Here is a 17112-nt window from a genome sequence, read left to right on the forward strand (position 1 = left end):
GATTCATCAAAGCCACTGGATAGAATCATGCTACTAAATAAGCTACACATCATCCCGTGAAGTAAACTGCATGGAACATATTTGGTCAGTTTATAGAATTTTTAAAAATTACATAGAAACCAAAAAGTCAGTTTTAAAATTGCATTTTTTATTTCTGAAACACAGTAAATAATTTACTGGCCCAGAAACTTTTAACAGTTTTAACGACATACTAGACCTCAAAGACAGAACACATAACAGGTATATTCCCCGATACAGCAAAACTTGCATTTCCTCTGTATGGAAAAGGACAGTATTTAAATCAAAGGCAGGCATTGTTTCAGTGTTATTTTTCATGCTTTATTTGAACTGCTCAAAAACCACCTGCTAAGAATTAATAGATCTGTGTCCATAAATAAAATTTAATCACATTATCAAGTAAAATATGAATCTGTGTTTTGTATAGTAAATCCATACATGTAAAACACATTATGACATATGGACACAAGTCTACTTCCAAAAGCTCCACCTTTATAATACGATGATACTAATACTTTAAAAACAAAACATCTTAAATAAACATTTTTATTTTAAGCATTTTACACAGGAAATTTATCAAGTTTAATGCTTGGACCCCTATCAATGGAAAATAAAGTTCAATATAAATAACCCATTTATTTGAATTTAATGAAAAATAAATATCTATAGTCACCCAATTCTCTTTACAGTTCGACTATTTCTATGAAACAGTCTAGCTGTATTTTGAACACTAATTCAGCCCCCATCCTGAACAGTCTTGCAAGGCAAACAATTTTTAATAAAAACATTTAAGACTGTAATAAATATCTCTTTGGAGTCAATATATACATAGAGTTTGAAAAAAAATTAAATTTTCTTTTTAAAAACTAATGACAAAAATACACAACTTGGATTTACTTAAAACTTAAGATCTACAGGTCCAAAAACATGTTTACAGTTATTACAGTAATCAGCTTTTCACATAATCAAAATTCAAAATGGAAAACAAATGCAGCACATTACAAAAATATTCCAGCCATTTTTTGCCATGCTATTTCAAATACGGTACACACACTCTGAAATTATTTGTCAACTAGAATCCTTTCCCTGCATCACCAACATATTTCCCCCACCCCAATTTTAATGAGATTTTCATAAATCAGAGTATTTGTTTTTCAAAAATTGGAAAACAATTTTTCCAATTATATGAATACATATTCATATAAATAAACTGGTGCTTAACATTTGTTTTTCTCATCAATAGCCAATTTACTAAAATAAATTTTTGTTTTTATCAGAACTGTCAGTTTGTAAACAATATACCAAAGGAAAATAAAAAAAATCGGAAGTTAATTACTTAAGTACGAAACAATAGTTGCATACCATGTCATGATCATTAATAACATTGTCAAAAAATGAAGTCTGCCAATTAATCAGGTTAGTGTGTTTGGATATTTATGCACGTAAAGGCAAGGCAGAGTGTAGAGGCTGGCCTAAATAAGGCACTACAGATAACAATGTACCTTCATTCCATATAGTTCATATCCTCACAGATTTTTCTATTTTATGTACAAAACCTTAAGCAAACCTGGTGAATTCAAAAGGCTTAACGGCATTAAAACTTATACAAAATTGCTTGTGATTTCTGTTTCCTAACTGAATCTGCTCACCTGGTTCTCCCTTTGAAAATAGGTCATGGGTACTCTTACAGTGATTACACTGGATTGTACAGAAGGAACTATACCCTCGTCAAGGTCAGGATTAGTGAGTGCATTGAAGTCTGAAAACCATACGGAGAGAATTATCCAGGTTGCAACAAATTTCCAAGTCACAAAATGAAGTAGGTTTAACTGCCATTAAATATGCAACTTAACCTTTGGGAAAAGGGAAAATTTTCAGGATCATACTAGGTTTCTTTTGAAATTTTAAAGGAATGTTCCTAGACAAGGAGCAATACAAAACAGGAAAATGTACAATTTACAGACAGCCTACGATTTTCCATGCTGTATTAGAATCCTTATTTAAATTTCTATCAATAAATGTGTTTTCTGCCTGTAAGAATTGATTTTGAAATATTGAATACATCCATTTTGCCTCCAGGGTGGCTTTAGGATTGACCAAGCACAATTTCAACACTTGCACTGTTCTCACTCTTTGCTCATGAACTACTGTTATTGAGAGTTTGTTGAAATAGCCTGTTAACAGACAAAGGTTAAAATTTAGAATTTTTTTTAAGAGCTTAAGAATGGAATAGGATGGTTTATTGACACTTGCGCAGTTATAACTGCATAGGCAGAAACAATTCAAATAAACACAGTATCTATAATGTACTTACAAGAACTAACCTGAAATTGCTTTGTTACTTTAAATATGATCTTTGAATTGGAATAAGGTTCTGTTTTTGGTGAAATGTATCTACTGTGCTATTACTCCATAATGTTATTACAGGTTATTACGTTGCAAGGCATCACATAGGTTCTGATTAGAATCTGGTTCTTCTGTTATCATAGCAATAACTTCCCATTCCCCAGACCTGCTCGATCTCTTAATAGCATCCACAACACTTTGCATATAAAGGCCATCTTCAAAGGATGCAGCCATTGAAACTGGCCTGTGGGCCCAGGTGCGCCGATCCTCTTGATCCTTAAAGGATTTGCTCAAGGCTTGCACCATGTAAACAGTGCCCTTTAAATATATAAGGGGAATATCGCTGAATGCTTTCTCTAGCAGCCCAGGTGTGTTTACAGACATGGTATCAGCAAGCAGCAGCTCCTCCTTGAAGGAAGTATTTTTTTGCCCATACAAGTCTGTACCTCGAGCAATCAAACGGCCCATGGATCCCACAATCATGACTTCATGGATAAAAGGGCCAGGCATGTTGAAGTTGAGTGTAACAGTGCTACACACACCACCATTCATTAACATCTGGAAGAAGCAGAAATCATCACTAGTGACGTGTCGGATTCCATGTATGTTATTGTTTTGTTTCACGAAAGTTTTCAGGAGGCCATGGACCTTCTCAGCTTTCTTATTGGTCAAGTGAGTCAGCAGATCTACAATATAAGTGCCCATTGTGTGAAGCCCGCCACCACCCATTAGTTCATCACAAATCCAGTTATATTTGTTGCTGAGAAGACTGCCCCAATATACACGTACATCACAGATCATGACATTACCAATGTAGCCTTCTTCAATTAACTGCTTCATCTTCACAAATGCTGGTAGAAACCGAAGTACATTATCGACAATACTCATGAGTTTAGGATAGTAACGAGCTGCTTTCACCATCTTGAAGGCATCTCCTGCAGTTGCTGCTTTCTCACAAATCACATTCTTTCCAATACCTTTTATTTGGGCAAGAAGGAAAGAAAATTAGAAAATCATGCAAAATGAAGCATTCTATTTCCATTCAATTAACTCGAGTTCTCAATATTGCATAGTACTATAAAAATGTGCAAACAACCTTAATAATAATGATTGCAGACATTAAATTATACCTGATGCCAACACTAATGCCACAATTGATGTGTTAAATCTTTCTATCCACAAAATGTTCAAAAAAAAACCACATTGATAACAAATGAATCTAACAGGACGCAGAAACACGTCAGGCAATTTAATTAAAGTTCCAGCAAATTATCAATGCAACTTGCTAATATAAGCTTATTCCCACTTCTCCACCAACAAAGTCCGATGGATTTGAAGTAAAAATGTCATCCATTTTTTTCCATCTGAAGTAATCTGGAGAAATACCTGATTTTATGCAGTTACCACTCATCTTCTAAAACTTTTTTTATACATTTCACAAAATTAGAATGTTATACATTGCAAATACAATGTAGCTCACTGTTTATTGGGCCACTAATCTGAATTCAGTCTGTAATAAAGCATGAAATTTTATATTAATTATATGGCTACAATTTGTAGAGCTCATTCACACATTAAAAGTACAGAATTCCTGAGAATAACTTAAAACATTTACTGGCAGTTTTCTCCAAATAAATAATAAATTACTTTCACAGTTGGTTTCCATGTACACACGATTCACAGCTGTGGGAACACATTTAACAAAATCAATCTTCCCCTTCTTTATTAACTACGAACAGTGACATAGCAGAGATCAGGCACTAATGCCAGTTGTAACATATCACCAGTCCTGTGCATCTCTCATTAGCTTACAAATAATAGTTTTCCTCTGGCTTTGCCAAATCCAAACAAATGTCGCTTCTACCTGAATTTACAAAATAGTTAAAATGTCAACTGCTAATCAACAATAAAGTACAACAGAAGCAGCACAAGGATTGAATGTTTCTTTGTTTGGAGTGCAAGATTGGGCTTCATTGAGACAGATAATGTCAGTATGCTCATCAGTCTCGAGATCCTGAGAGAAACTATCACTATCACTTGGAGATTTGCCTGATGACTTTGAGAGTATGGCCTGATGACTTTGAGAAGGTAATACAAGCAGCTCAGAACGCTTGAAATTAAACTTTTTATCTTACCAATCAATAGATATATTAGAAATAACTCATTAGTTATGTATTCTGTAAGTTTGAGACAGGAGAGATCATGAAAGTGTCAGAAAATAAGTCAAAAAATTAAAAAGTTCAAAGGATATACAAAATTAAGCGGAGGAATATAAAAATAAATAGTATTCTGCAATAGTACAAATAACCATTAAATTAAATATAATTTAGAGGTAAGGACCAGGAATTATAAAATTATTGAATACCTGTTTTGAATCAGTATTTCTGATGGGAAACTTAGAAAGAGCTGGATTTAGCCAGAGAGACTAAGTCTACTTATTCATGGAAGAGGTCCTTCATCAATCCCTGGATACAGCAGAAGCTGCACTGATTAAATAGAAGCTAGAAGGGGCTGATGTGGAATTCCTAGTTGTTAACAGCAGGATGTCATTCAGGCTCTTTAGTGATCCAATGAACATCCATTATCTCAGTGCCCATCGCAATTTAGTGATGCCTCAGCTTTGCCAACAAACACCTGTGGGTTCCTCATCAGGCAAGCTAGCCCAATCAAGGGATCTGCGATGAGGAAGAATGAAAGTTGCAAAATGTCACTTCTCCCCACCCCTGCATCTCTTGTGCTCCCCTTCTCCTAACACCCCATCCTGTTTTCATTCCTTTTGGCTTGAATGGGATTCAAGACCCACAGCAATGTGATGGCCATCATTTGTTCCCCATCCCCAACTGCTCATAAACTAAGTAGCTTGCTAGGCCACTTCAGAGGGCAGTCATAAGTTAATCATTTTATTGTGGGTCTTGAATAACATTTAGGCCAGAATAATGGGAAATTTCCTTTTATAGTGAACCAGATGGGTTTTTACAATAATTATAATTTCATGGCACCGTTAGAATGACCAGCTTTCAATTCTGGATATATTTATTAGTTGAATTTAAATTTGACTAGCTGTTGTGTCCTTACAGCTTTAGCCTAGGCCTCTGAATTACTAGTCAAGTCACATTACCATTGCCCTATCATAACTGCATTTGTTATCTCTAAAATGATTAAATAATGAATGATAATCATTCATTTTTGTTTTCTGGTCCATTGTGGGAGAATTCTTCAATATGATTGGCTGCCTAGCCTGTTTGATAATATCACTATTGCTAAACATGGAGGTCACTTAATGTCAGAACTAAATTAACATTTTTTATTCAATCATAGGATGTGGACATCACTAGCTAGGCTGGCATTTATTACCCATTCAAGTTGCCCTTAAGATGGGGGTGAACTGCTTTATTAAACTACTGAAGCCCATTTGGTGTAGGTACACCCACAAAGCTGTTAGGGAAGGAGTTCCAGGATTTTAACCCAACGACACTGAAGGAACAGCGATATGTATGGTGAGTGCCTTGAGAGGGGAACTTGTATGTGATGGTTTTCCTATTTATCTGCTGCCCTTGTCCTTCTTGATGAGAGAAAGAATAAAATCCATACATATTCGAAGGTACGTCCAAAATCAGCCTAGTCAGAGAGCCCAAGATTTTATCATGGATTTTCATATTTATGTGATGATCTGTAAATGCACACTTTAATACAATTACATACTGATAATTATATACTGTACTAATTTATTGCTATTTGATTTTTGTTGACATCTGAGTCACTTAGTTTTCAAGCATTAAAGTGGGGTCAATTCAGAAAATAGAAGTAAATGGTACTGCAAATGATTGCTAAATTTTAAAATCTAAAGAAACTGCAGTCAATAGATAAAATGCTCATAAATACATCCTCTCACAGCATATCAGAATTTGAATCTTAAAACAAAAGTAAAAATATTGCTGTTCAGACAAATATCAGATGTAAGCAAATGACATTTGTCCATGAAAGTTAATTATGAAGTTCCCACGAACCTTTAAAGGGGAAATCACACATCTCCACTAAATTGCCAAAGCATTCTCTTCTTAATAAGCAGAGACACAAATACCATACTTTTTGCATAACTGCAGTGACATTTTTCTTACAGTTTTATCAACTCCCAAAAATGACTGGTTTATCTTTTTGTTTCAACAAAAAGGATAAAAGGGAGGCCATTTAGAAACTATAGTTCAAGTGCTCTTTCAAACATTTATATAGCCAACAACAGTTACCTAGTCCAAAGTCTCACAATTCTACCAATGCAAACTAACACTCCTCAAGTATTAGCAAATGCCAACAGTTAACCAGTTGTTAGAAGGTTGGACTTGGGGTGGGGCTCGAAGAGACAACATCACTGACAACTCATGGCTTTCAGCTTTGTTTGGCATTTCTACAGGCTAGGAGAAAGTGTGGACTGCAGATGCTGGAGATCAGAGCTGATCCCTGTTTGGCTGTAGCAGGGTAGTTTCAGTGAAGGTAAAGCAGTGAACACTTACAGTTTCAGTGTAATTACCACTGCAAAATCCATGCTTGTGAAACTTTGCAGTAAGCATGCATTTAGCTCAAAGATTGAGCACCTTCATAATGAGTAAAACTGACGTCTCCCCCAAGTCTTTTGTTTCATACTTTAACTATTTCCTTTTTAAACCCAAGTGTGTTACCTACCATCAAAAACCACATATCAAAAACTCAGAAGAAGACAATAAACTAATTTTTTTATTTTCTCCTTCCGGTGCTTTTCCTTCTCACAGGGAAAAGGTGAAAGCACTGGTTTGAAAATTGAACAAAATTTAGCTTCCATGAAGAACTTCACATCTATATCATCTTGATAGTGTTCCTGTGCATGTTCACTTTAAGATAGAAAGTGTTTCCTGAATTTTTAAAGTAAATTTAAAGTATGGTCACAGCTGCAGAACAGAACAGCTAAGAGACAGGCTGTTCCAAAATAGAAACATGTAGCAAATGGCTGTTAAATAGGTACTTGAGTTTTGGTTACTGTTTTGACAAGAATTCAAATTTAACCCATTAATTTAAATTATGCCCAGGATACTAAACCCAATTGAGTTTGAAGTTATCGTATTGACATTGGACCAATGATAGGGCATGATGTTTGCAGGGGCAGGGTGGGCGGGGAGGGCCATAAAAGCAGATCATTTTGAAAACTGATCAGAGCAACTGCCACCAAATAGCAGAGCAACAGTTGCAGAGCCAGACAGCTAACTGCCCATCTAATATCTTGCTCTCAAAATAATAAAGACTGTCTATCAAAACATATATAAGAACATAAGAACTAGGAGCATGAATAGGCAATCTGGTCCTTTGAGCCTTCTCTGCCATTCAATAAGATCATGGCTGATCTTTGAGAATTCAGATCCACTTACCAGTGCTCTCACCTTATCCCTTCATTATTGTTCAAAAAAAAACTATCTTAGCTTTAAAAATGTTTACTGTAATAGCATCAACTACTTCATTGGGCAAGGAATTCGAGATTTACAACCCTCTGAGTGAAGAAGCTCCTTCTCAGTTCAGTCCGAAATCTGCTCTCTCTAATCTTGAGGTTATGCCCTCATGTCCTAGTTTCACCTGCCAGTGGAAACATCCTCTCTATTTCTATTTTTTCTATTCATAGAGTCATAGAAATGTACAGCATGGAAACAGATCCTTCGGTCCAACTCGTCCATGCCGAGAAGATATCTCAATCCAATCTAGTCCCACCTGCCAACACCTGGCCCATATCCCTCCAAACCCTTCCTATTCATATAGCCATCCAGATGTCTTTTAAATGTTACAATTGTACTAACCTTCACCACTTCCTCTGGAAGCTCATTCCATACTCGTACCACTCTCTGCGTGAAAAAGCTGCCCCTTTGGTCTCTTTTAGATCTTTCCCCTCTCACCCTAAACCTATGCCCTCTAGTTCTGGACTCACCCAGGGAAAAGACTTTGTCTATTTATCCTATCCATGCCCCTCAAGATTTTATAAACCTCTAAGGTCACCCCTCAGCCCCCGAATGCCCCACAGAAAACACCCCCAGCCTATTCAACCTTTCCCTATAGCTCAAGTCGTCTAACCCTGGCAATATCCTCGTAAACCTTTTCTGAACCCTTTCAAGTTTCACAACATCTTTCCGATAGGAAGACCAGAATTGCATGCAATGTTCCAACAGTGGCCCAACCAATGTCCTGTCGAGCCATGTTTCTATAAGAAACCCCCTCATTCTCCTGATTTCCGATGATTATAATCCCAGTCTACTCAGTCTCTCCTCATAAGCCAAACTCTTCGTCTATAGAATCAATCTAGTGAACCTCCTCTGCAACCCCCCTCCAGCCAGTACATCCTTTCTCAAGTAAGGAGATCAAAACTGCTTGCAGTAATCCAGGTATGGCCTCACCAGCACCCTGTACGGATGCAACATAACATCCCTGTTTGTCAACTCAATCCGTTTAATAATAAAGGACAAAATTCCATTTGCCTTCCTTATTATTTGTTGTACCTGCAGACCAACCTTCAGTGATTCATGCATAAGGACACCCAAGTGTCTCTGTACAGCAGCATTACCACTCAAGTAATAATCCGTTCCACTTACTCCTACCAAAATGGATGACTTCACACTTATTAACATCGTATTCCATCTACCAGACCTTTGCCCACTCACTCAAAATAACTATGTTCCTCTGCAAAGTTTCCTATTCCTCTGCACACTTTGCTCTGCCACTCAATTTAATGCCATATGCAAACTTTGACATACTACATGTGGTCCCCAACTTCAAATCATCTATATAAATTGTGAATAATTACGGTCCCAACACTGATCCCTGAGGCACACACTTAGTCACTGATTGTCAGCCAGAATAGCACTCATTTATCCCCACTCTTTACTTCCGGTTAGTTCGACCAACCCCCTATCCATGCTAATAGTCTACCCGTAGCGCCCTGCATCCTTATCTTATGCAGCAGTATCTTGTGCAGCACCTTGTCGAATGCTTTTGGAAATCTAGGTACACCACATCCACGGAGTCTCTGTTTTCCACGTTGCTTGTAAGGCCTTCACAGAATTCCAATAGATTTTTAGGTATAGGGAATGCTGGATGTCTAAAGAAATTGAAGGTTTGGTTAAGAAAAAGAAGGAAGCATATGTCAGGTATAGACAGGATAGATTGAGTGAATCCTTAGAAAAGTATAAAGGCAGTAGGAGTATATATACTTAAGAGGGAAATCAGGAGGGCAAAAAGGGGACATGAGACAACTTTGGCAAATAGGGTTCAGGAGAATCCAAAGAGGTTTTTACAAATACATTAAGGACAAAAGGGTAACTAGGGAAAGAATAGGGCCCCTCAAAGATCGGCCTTAAGTGTGGAGCCGCAAGAGATGGGGCAGATATGAAACAAAAAGGACATGGAAGATATTGAATGTAGGGAAATAGATGGTGACATCTTGAAAAATGTCCATATTACAGAGGAGGAAGTGCTGGATGTCTTGAAACACAAAGTGGATAAATCCCCAGGATTTCCCCAAGACCTGATCAGGTGTACCTAGAACTCTATGGGAAGCCAGGGAAGTGATTGCTGGACCTCTTACTGAGATATTTGTATCATCGATAGTCACAGGTGAGGTGCTGGAAAACTGGAAGTTGGATAATGTGGTGCCACCGTTTAAGAAAAGGTGGTAAGGACAAGCCAGGGAACTATGGACCAGTGAGCCTGACGTCGGTGGTGGGCATATTGTTGGAGGGAATCCTGAGGGACAGAATGTACATGTATTTGGAAAGGCAAGCACTGATTAGGGATAGTCAGCATGGCTTTATGCATGGGAAATCATGTCTCATAAACTTGATTGAGTTTTTTGAAGAAGTAACAAAGAGGATTGATGAGGGCAGAGCAGTAGATTTGATCTATGTGGACTTCAGTAAGGCATTCGACAAGGTTCCCCATGGAAGACTAGTGAGCAAGGTTAGATCTCATGGAATACAGGGAGAACTCGCCATTTAGATACAAAACTAGCTCAAAAGGTAGAAAACAGAGGGTAGTGGTGAACAGTCATTTTTCAGACTGGAGGCCTGTGGCCAGTGGAGTGCCACAAGGATCGGTGCTGGGTCCACTACTTTTCGTCATTTATATAAATGATTTGGATTTGAGCATAAGAGGTATAGTTAGTAAGTTTGCAGATGACACCAAAATTGGAGGTGTAGTGGACAGCGAAGAAGATTACCTCAGAATACAACGGGATCGTGATCAGATGGACCAAAGGACTAAGAAGTGGCAGATGGAGTTTAATTGAGATAAATGCGAGGTGCTGCTGTTTGGGAAAGCAAACCTTAGCAGGACTTACCAACACTTAATGGTAAGGTCCTCGGGAATATTGCTGAACAAAGAGACCTTGGAGTGTAGACTTGAAAGTGGAGTCGCAGGTGGATGGGATAGTGCAGACAGCGTTGGTATTATTTCCTTTATTGGTCAGAGTATTGAGAACAAGATTTGGGAGGTCATGTTGCAGCTGTACAGGACTTTGGTTAGGCTACTGTTGGAATATTGTATGCAGTTGTGGTCTCCTTCCTATTAGAAGGATGTTATGAAACTTGAAAGGGTTCAGAAAGGATTTACAAGGATGTTGCCAGGGTTGGAGGATTTGAGCTATGGGGAGAGGTTGAATAGGCTGGGGCTGTTTTCCCTGGAGCGTCAGAGGCGGAGGGATGACCGTATAGATGTTTATAAAATCATGAGGGGCATGGATAGGATAAATAGACAAAGTCTCTTCCCGGGGTTGGGGGAACCCAGAACTAGAGGGCATAGGTTTAGGGTGAGAGGGAAAAGATATGAAAGAGACCCAAGGGGCAACCTTTTCCCGCAGAGGGTGGTACATGTACAGAATGAGTGGCCAGAGGAAATGTGGAGGCTAGTACAATTGCAACATTTAAAAGGCATTTGGAGTAGGAAGGGTTTGGAGGGATATGGGCCAGGTACTGGCAGGTGGGACTAGATTGGGTTGGGTATCTGGTTGGCATGGACAAGTTGGACCGAAGGGTCTGTTTCCATGCTGTACATTTCTATAACTCCAGCTGAAACCAAAATGAAAATTCATTTGATATGAATTTTTCTGCTGTATTCTGAAACTGCAAATTTACAGTTTCTCAATTAAGAATTGTACTTTACAGTACAGTGACAAATGCCTTCACATAGCAAACACATTTAAAACTTAATTGTCTCAACTTTTAATTTTAAATTGATAAACACGGAACAATGATCCCAAGGTCCAGATCACTGTAGCTGAAAAAAAAATTCTAAATTATAATAAAAACACAGTTCTAAGAAGAATTAATCCACTATTTCAGGTTTGGAATTTATAACCCATTTTATGCTCTGTACTGCATTCTATTCATTCTTTTGAAAAAGTAATGTGACTACAGTCACATTAAAAAAAAGAGTAAAAACAGATATCGATAAAGGGAAGGCAAGACAGTAGCATACTATTTGTTAATCAAGCTGACCGTTAATGCAATTAAGCCATTTGTTCCCAAAATGTACTTACAGTTCAATAAGTGGCAGAATGAAAAAGCTCTTCTGGTGTCCCCTTCTCTCGCTCATTTCCAAGTTGTACCTGACTTGTGCTCTGAACTGGTGACATGATTTTGTACAGCAGATCAGATCCCATTAACATGCAGTTTCACAGTGAAACTAATACATATTATTGAATAGCCCCTCACTTTAAATTTCTTAACTGTTTCGACAAAACTATGGCGCTCAGTAAGAAGGATTGGGAGGACATAATAATGACAATGTGCACCCATACTAGGCACTTCTTTCCTCCAAATAGGGAGATGTAGGTTTATTTAGAACCTAATTCCTTAAAATTTCAACATATTTTAATAATATCCTGAAATTGTTCTTTAATCAAAGCATGACAAGTGTAATAACTTCTGGAGAGGCAAAACAAATGACAACAACTAACAGAGAAACTAAATTACTGTACAGAGAACTTAATTCAGATTTAGCTGTGAAAGTTGTCACTTCCCTGAAGCTAACGTCATTCTATAAATTATAATTGTCTAAACAAGTTATGCAAGTTACTGAATCTAGAAGACTGACAGTCTGAGTTGTGGTAAACCTTTTTTGAGAATGTTTATATATAAAGTGTATAGATGCATTTAAAGTACAAGGCGAATGGAATAAATTATATTGAAAGGGTTAGAAGAAATTTGTGAAACATACATACCCACATATAGACTGGACAGAATGGCCCAATTCTCAGCTGTAACATTCTGTGCAACTCTTATATAATTTAAGAAAATTCAAGTAACTTAGAAAAGTATGCAACACAAATGACATCCTTGTGACTACGAACTTGAAAACTAGCCTTTCAGGACAATTACTGTCAATATACTTTCAATTTCTCTGCAATGCTTCTAACAGTTGATCTTACCATCATCTTCTAATGCCTTTCCTCCATTTTCTATTTAGCTTGGAACAAACAGCTGATTTAGAAATATTGTGCAAATAATGTAAATTTTATATTTGACAATGAAGAGTCAAATGGAGACCCTCTGGCCCATGATGCAGGGAGCTTTGCCTCATACAGGATCAACTAAAACTGACAGATGGAAGAGCTTGTACTAGAAAGAAACACTAATCTATGACTGTCCAACTGGAATTAAGCCACAAATGATGCGTTCCGTAGAATTTCCTATTATTCTTAATAGTAACAATTACTGTTTCTCTTCAATGGAGCCACAAATCTGTTACTGGCAACTAGATTACTGGACAAACCATAACTGAAATCAGAGGTCTATTATAACACAATTTTGCTAAGTCATTACCTTTCTAACAGTGAATCACATCCATATACAACAATACTTAACACCAGACTGTGGTTTTGTTAGTCTACTGAATCTTCACCAGCTAAGGTACTTTATTTAGCAAAGAAACTGAATCTCAGCAGTCAATGGATCAGACAGTCCAACATGTATGAGAATAGAGATGATATCAATGAAACCACCATCTTTATACACAGGAATTTTATTCAACAGGAAACTGATATTGATTGCCATAAGAACCTGGTTTGTACATAATATCCCTTTCTCATAGATGTACATCTGGTGATTGCTAAGGAGCAGGAAAAAGGCCGTCAATACAGAGAGATAAATGTATCAGTATCAGACATCAGTAAGTCTATTCCCCCCCCCCCAAAAGTGTAAGAAGCTCATACTTACACTGGCCCATTCATTTTTTAAAAAATCTGGTTGTGGAATGGAAAGCCAGCTGCTTCTTGAGTTACTACATAGTGATAAAATGCAGATTCTTTGAAACAACCTTTTGGATTCTGACAATTGCCTAGTCTATTGATAGCATACACTAGCTTAATCACTAGGATGCCGTGACTGTGTTATTTGAAGGGAAACCTTAATAAGGAATTACACATTTATCAGCCCCTACTCCTCCTTTGTTCAGAGATTATGAAAACATTACCACTGAATCAATTCACAAATTTGATCTAAATTAGTTAACTCTGATAATTTTGAACATTACCTCAATTCTTAGAAATTCCATCATTTCCTCCCAATGATAAACACAGTATCTGCAGCATTGCCATTTAACATTGAAGTATTGGCCAGATATCTGCAATAGTAATGACAGGAAAACCATAGTATTTACTGACTGATTTCTGGGGTCCATACAAGGCCAATTGAATCTAGAATTTCGGCAGTTGCTGTTAATGATTCAACAGTTCCCATAAGTGCACTTCCCCATACTATCAGAAATCATTCTGATAGTATTATGCCTCATTGAATAAGAGTTTTCAATAGCTTGCCTAAGTCATTATTACTTCTAAGCTGCCTCATTGGTCCTGAAAGAATAATTTTATATTTGTTGAATGTCACATTTTTCTATTATAATTTTAAAAAGTTCCAGATCTTTTAGTTTTCTTAAATTTATGATTTTAAAGCTTCCATCTTAATCGCACTTGCATATTCTAGTCATTAGTTTTGCGATTGATAAAAACTTAACATATTGAAAGGTGAAGGAATTCAATGTGTTTTAATTCTGGTTTGGTATTCTGGAATGTGATTGGTTACTTAACCTACTGTCTGCTTCCTACTTTTGGAAGCAGACAGATCCCACTGACTTCTATTGAACATCAAGCAAAGAGAAAACCATGCTAGAGTTCACTAGATCTTGTTAGCAGCTTTCTTGAAGACTGCTAATGAGCAATGTTACTTCACCACGAACAGATAAAAACAAAATATCCTTGCGAAAACTGGATTTTGCATTGACTTATCCTTTTCTCACACTGTTCACATCTCCCTTGGTTCAGACAACTTGCTTTCTACAATAAATCTGCATTTCCAAGCTTTGAGCAGTTCAGATGGAGAAGTGTAACTTGCTTTATTAGTTCTTTAAATGGGACTAACACCTAACATCAAACTGAACTCTTTCACCATCTTATAGCTAAGTAACTGAAATCTGTCAGTGTTACCCTACACTGACTAGCAAGACAAAACTGTACAGCATCTTCCTTCAAAAGATTATTTGATAAAAATCTAAACACAGGCATTACAATCATTATTCAATAGATCCTTCTGCTCTATACACCTGTGACCAAACAATGAAGTAGTAGGCAATTTGGTTCATCAAATCCATTCTGCCATTCAATGAAATCATACCTGATTTGATAATCCTCAACTCCACTTTCCTACATTATCCCCATGACCCTGGATTCCCTTAATCATTAAAAATTTATCTTTAATATATTTAATGATTCAGCCATGGCAGTCCTCTGCAGTAAAGAATTCCACAGATTCACCATTTTTAAATGTTTATTATTACAATGTTATTGAGAGCAATGTGGACAATATCAATTGGATCCTTCCCCTCCTGCACCAAGCTCCCCACCAACCTGGGGGAGGACATATTTAACCCTTGCACAAGGCAGGCAACAGTCACACTGACAATTGTAGAAAACAGTATCTATTTCCCCCCCCCCTCCAAATGATATTGTCCCCTATCACTATGTCCTTGTTTCCTCCAACCACTTGGCCAGATCCATGCATGACAGTGTCATTGTCAGGTCATTCATTCTCCCCACAATGCTCACTTTCATTCACACAGGTTGAAAGAACCTTGTCACTGTACGACAATTACAGGAACTTAGGTATCTTGAAAGCCAACTATATCTAGTTCACCTACAATCACACCCTCCTGCCTTTTCTCACAGACTAAGTTTAAAATATCTAACGTAAGGTATTTAAGAATGCAAATTCAGCAGTAAACTGTCCGGGGTTAGGATAAATAGCCCCCTCCCTGATATGGCACAACACCTGCAGCTCAAACTCCAGATTCTCAACCTGGATCTAAAGTTCCTCAAGTCACAGAAATGGTGTGGTACTGTCTCTCCCAAACCTTTAATATTGCATCAGCAGGACAATTATTTCAGGAATAGCTGAAAAAAAGGTTCATTAGCATGACGAAACATGTTGATATGTGAAATTCGCTTGGTGTAACATCGCCAAAGGTTGTGTTTGGTTTATATTCAACAACAAACTGTACCAAAGTGCAAATTAAAGCAAAATCACCCCAATCCACTACCACATTTGGTGTTTTCTGCAAATGTTTACCATATTCTTCACAATACAAGACATGATAACGATTCAGTATTTCAGCTATTTACAACTTTCAGATCTAATAATGGAAACTATACTGTATTTGTGCTTCTGTAATTCTGGTCTCTTGTGGACCTGCAATCACAACTGTCCCTCTATTGGTGGCCTGGCCTTCAGTTTCCCACTCCCAAAGCTCTGGATATATAGTAAAGGTCTTGCAGATCAGAGATTACATTCTTGAAAAACCTTGCAAACAGTAAATGTATTATGTTGCATTCACTCAATAATAGCTTATATTTATATATCATTTTTAAAGAATGAAAACAGCCAAAGGCACTTCTCAGAAGCATTGTAAAACAAAACTTGGTACTGAGCCATAATAAGGTCAGATGACCAAAAGCAATGATCAAAATTTCAATTAGAGTCTTAAAGGTACAAATCAGTATAAGAAGGCAGAGAAGTGTAGTGAGGTAAAGTCCCTCCACTTGAGAATTTGTTATCCACGTAAAACATTATGTGCCCAATTTTGCCAACTGGGGACAAAGTGCTTAAATGGCTGCAAAAAGACGGAGATAATGGAAGGTGTCTATAACATATTATATTGCACTTCCTAAACTAGAAAGCATGCATTGCATCAATATGGTTTACAGGAATGATTGCATGTAGATGTTCATTACTGTTACATCATTGCATTATACTGGTTAAATTTGTGACAAATTTTACACACTTCTTACTTTTTTTTAATAGGATATCTTTATATGTATTAAAAACATGCTTTGAATTTTCATCTTTTACATATACCAGACAGTAGGAACCCATCCAATTGACAACCATTACAAAATACATTTGCTGTTTGCAGTGTTTTTGAATAATGCAACCCCTGCAAATGACAGGATTTTACTGTAAATCCAGGACTTAGGAAACTGAAGGTAAGGCCATCATTGATTAAACAATTATGATCAGAGATGCAATCGAGGCCAGAATTATAGAAGTGCAGATATCGCAGAATTGTGCAGTTGGACAACATTACAAAGCTAGGAAAAGGAAAGGTCTTTGGCAAGATGGATTTGAAAACAAGAGTGTAAAATATTAAAATCAAGGCAGTACTTAACCACAGGTTAATGATAGTTAGAGAACAGAGGGA

General features: G+C 37.1%; 1 protein-coding gene across 3 annotated transcripts in view; it reads right to left on the bottom strand.

Annotated features, from left to right (window-relative positions):
- Positions 1-2333: 2333 nt before the first annotated feature.
- The window catches only part of LOC132823744 (glucose-fructose oxidoreductase domain-containing protein 2-like), a 46031-nt gene continuing 31252 nt past the window's right edge, over positions 2334-17112 (bottom strand). For all 3 annotated transcript variants that reach the window (XM_060837743.1, XM_060837744.1, XM_060837745.1), the window contains one exon: positions 2334-3341. In XM_060837743.1, the coding sequence (XP_060693726.1) occupies positions 2440-3341 (902 nt within the window). In that variant the 3' untranslated portion in view covers positions 2334-2439. The remainder of the gene's footprint in view (positions 3342-17112) is intronic.

This window comes from Hemiscyllium ocellatum, chromosome 17 (genome assembly GCF_020745735.1).
Source record: "Hemiscyllium ocellatum isolate sHemOce1 chromosome 17, sHemOce1.pat.X.cur, whole genome shotgun sequence".
NCBI classification, from domain to species: domain Eukaryota; kingdom Metazoa; phylum Chordata; class Chondrichthyes; order Orectolobiformes; family Hemiscylliidae; genus Hemiscyllium; species Hemiscyllium ocellatum.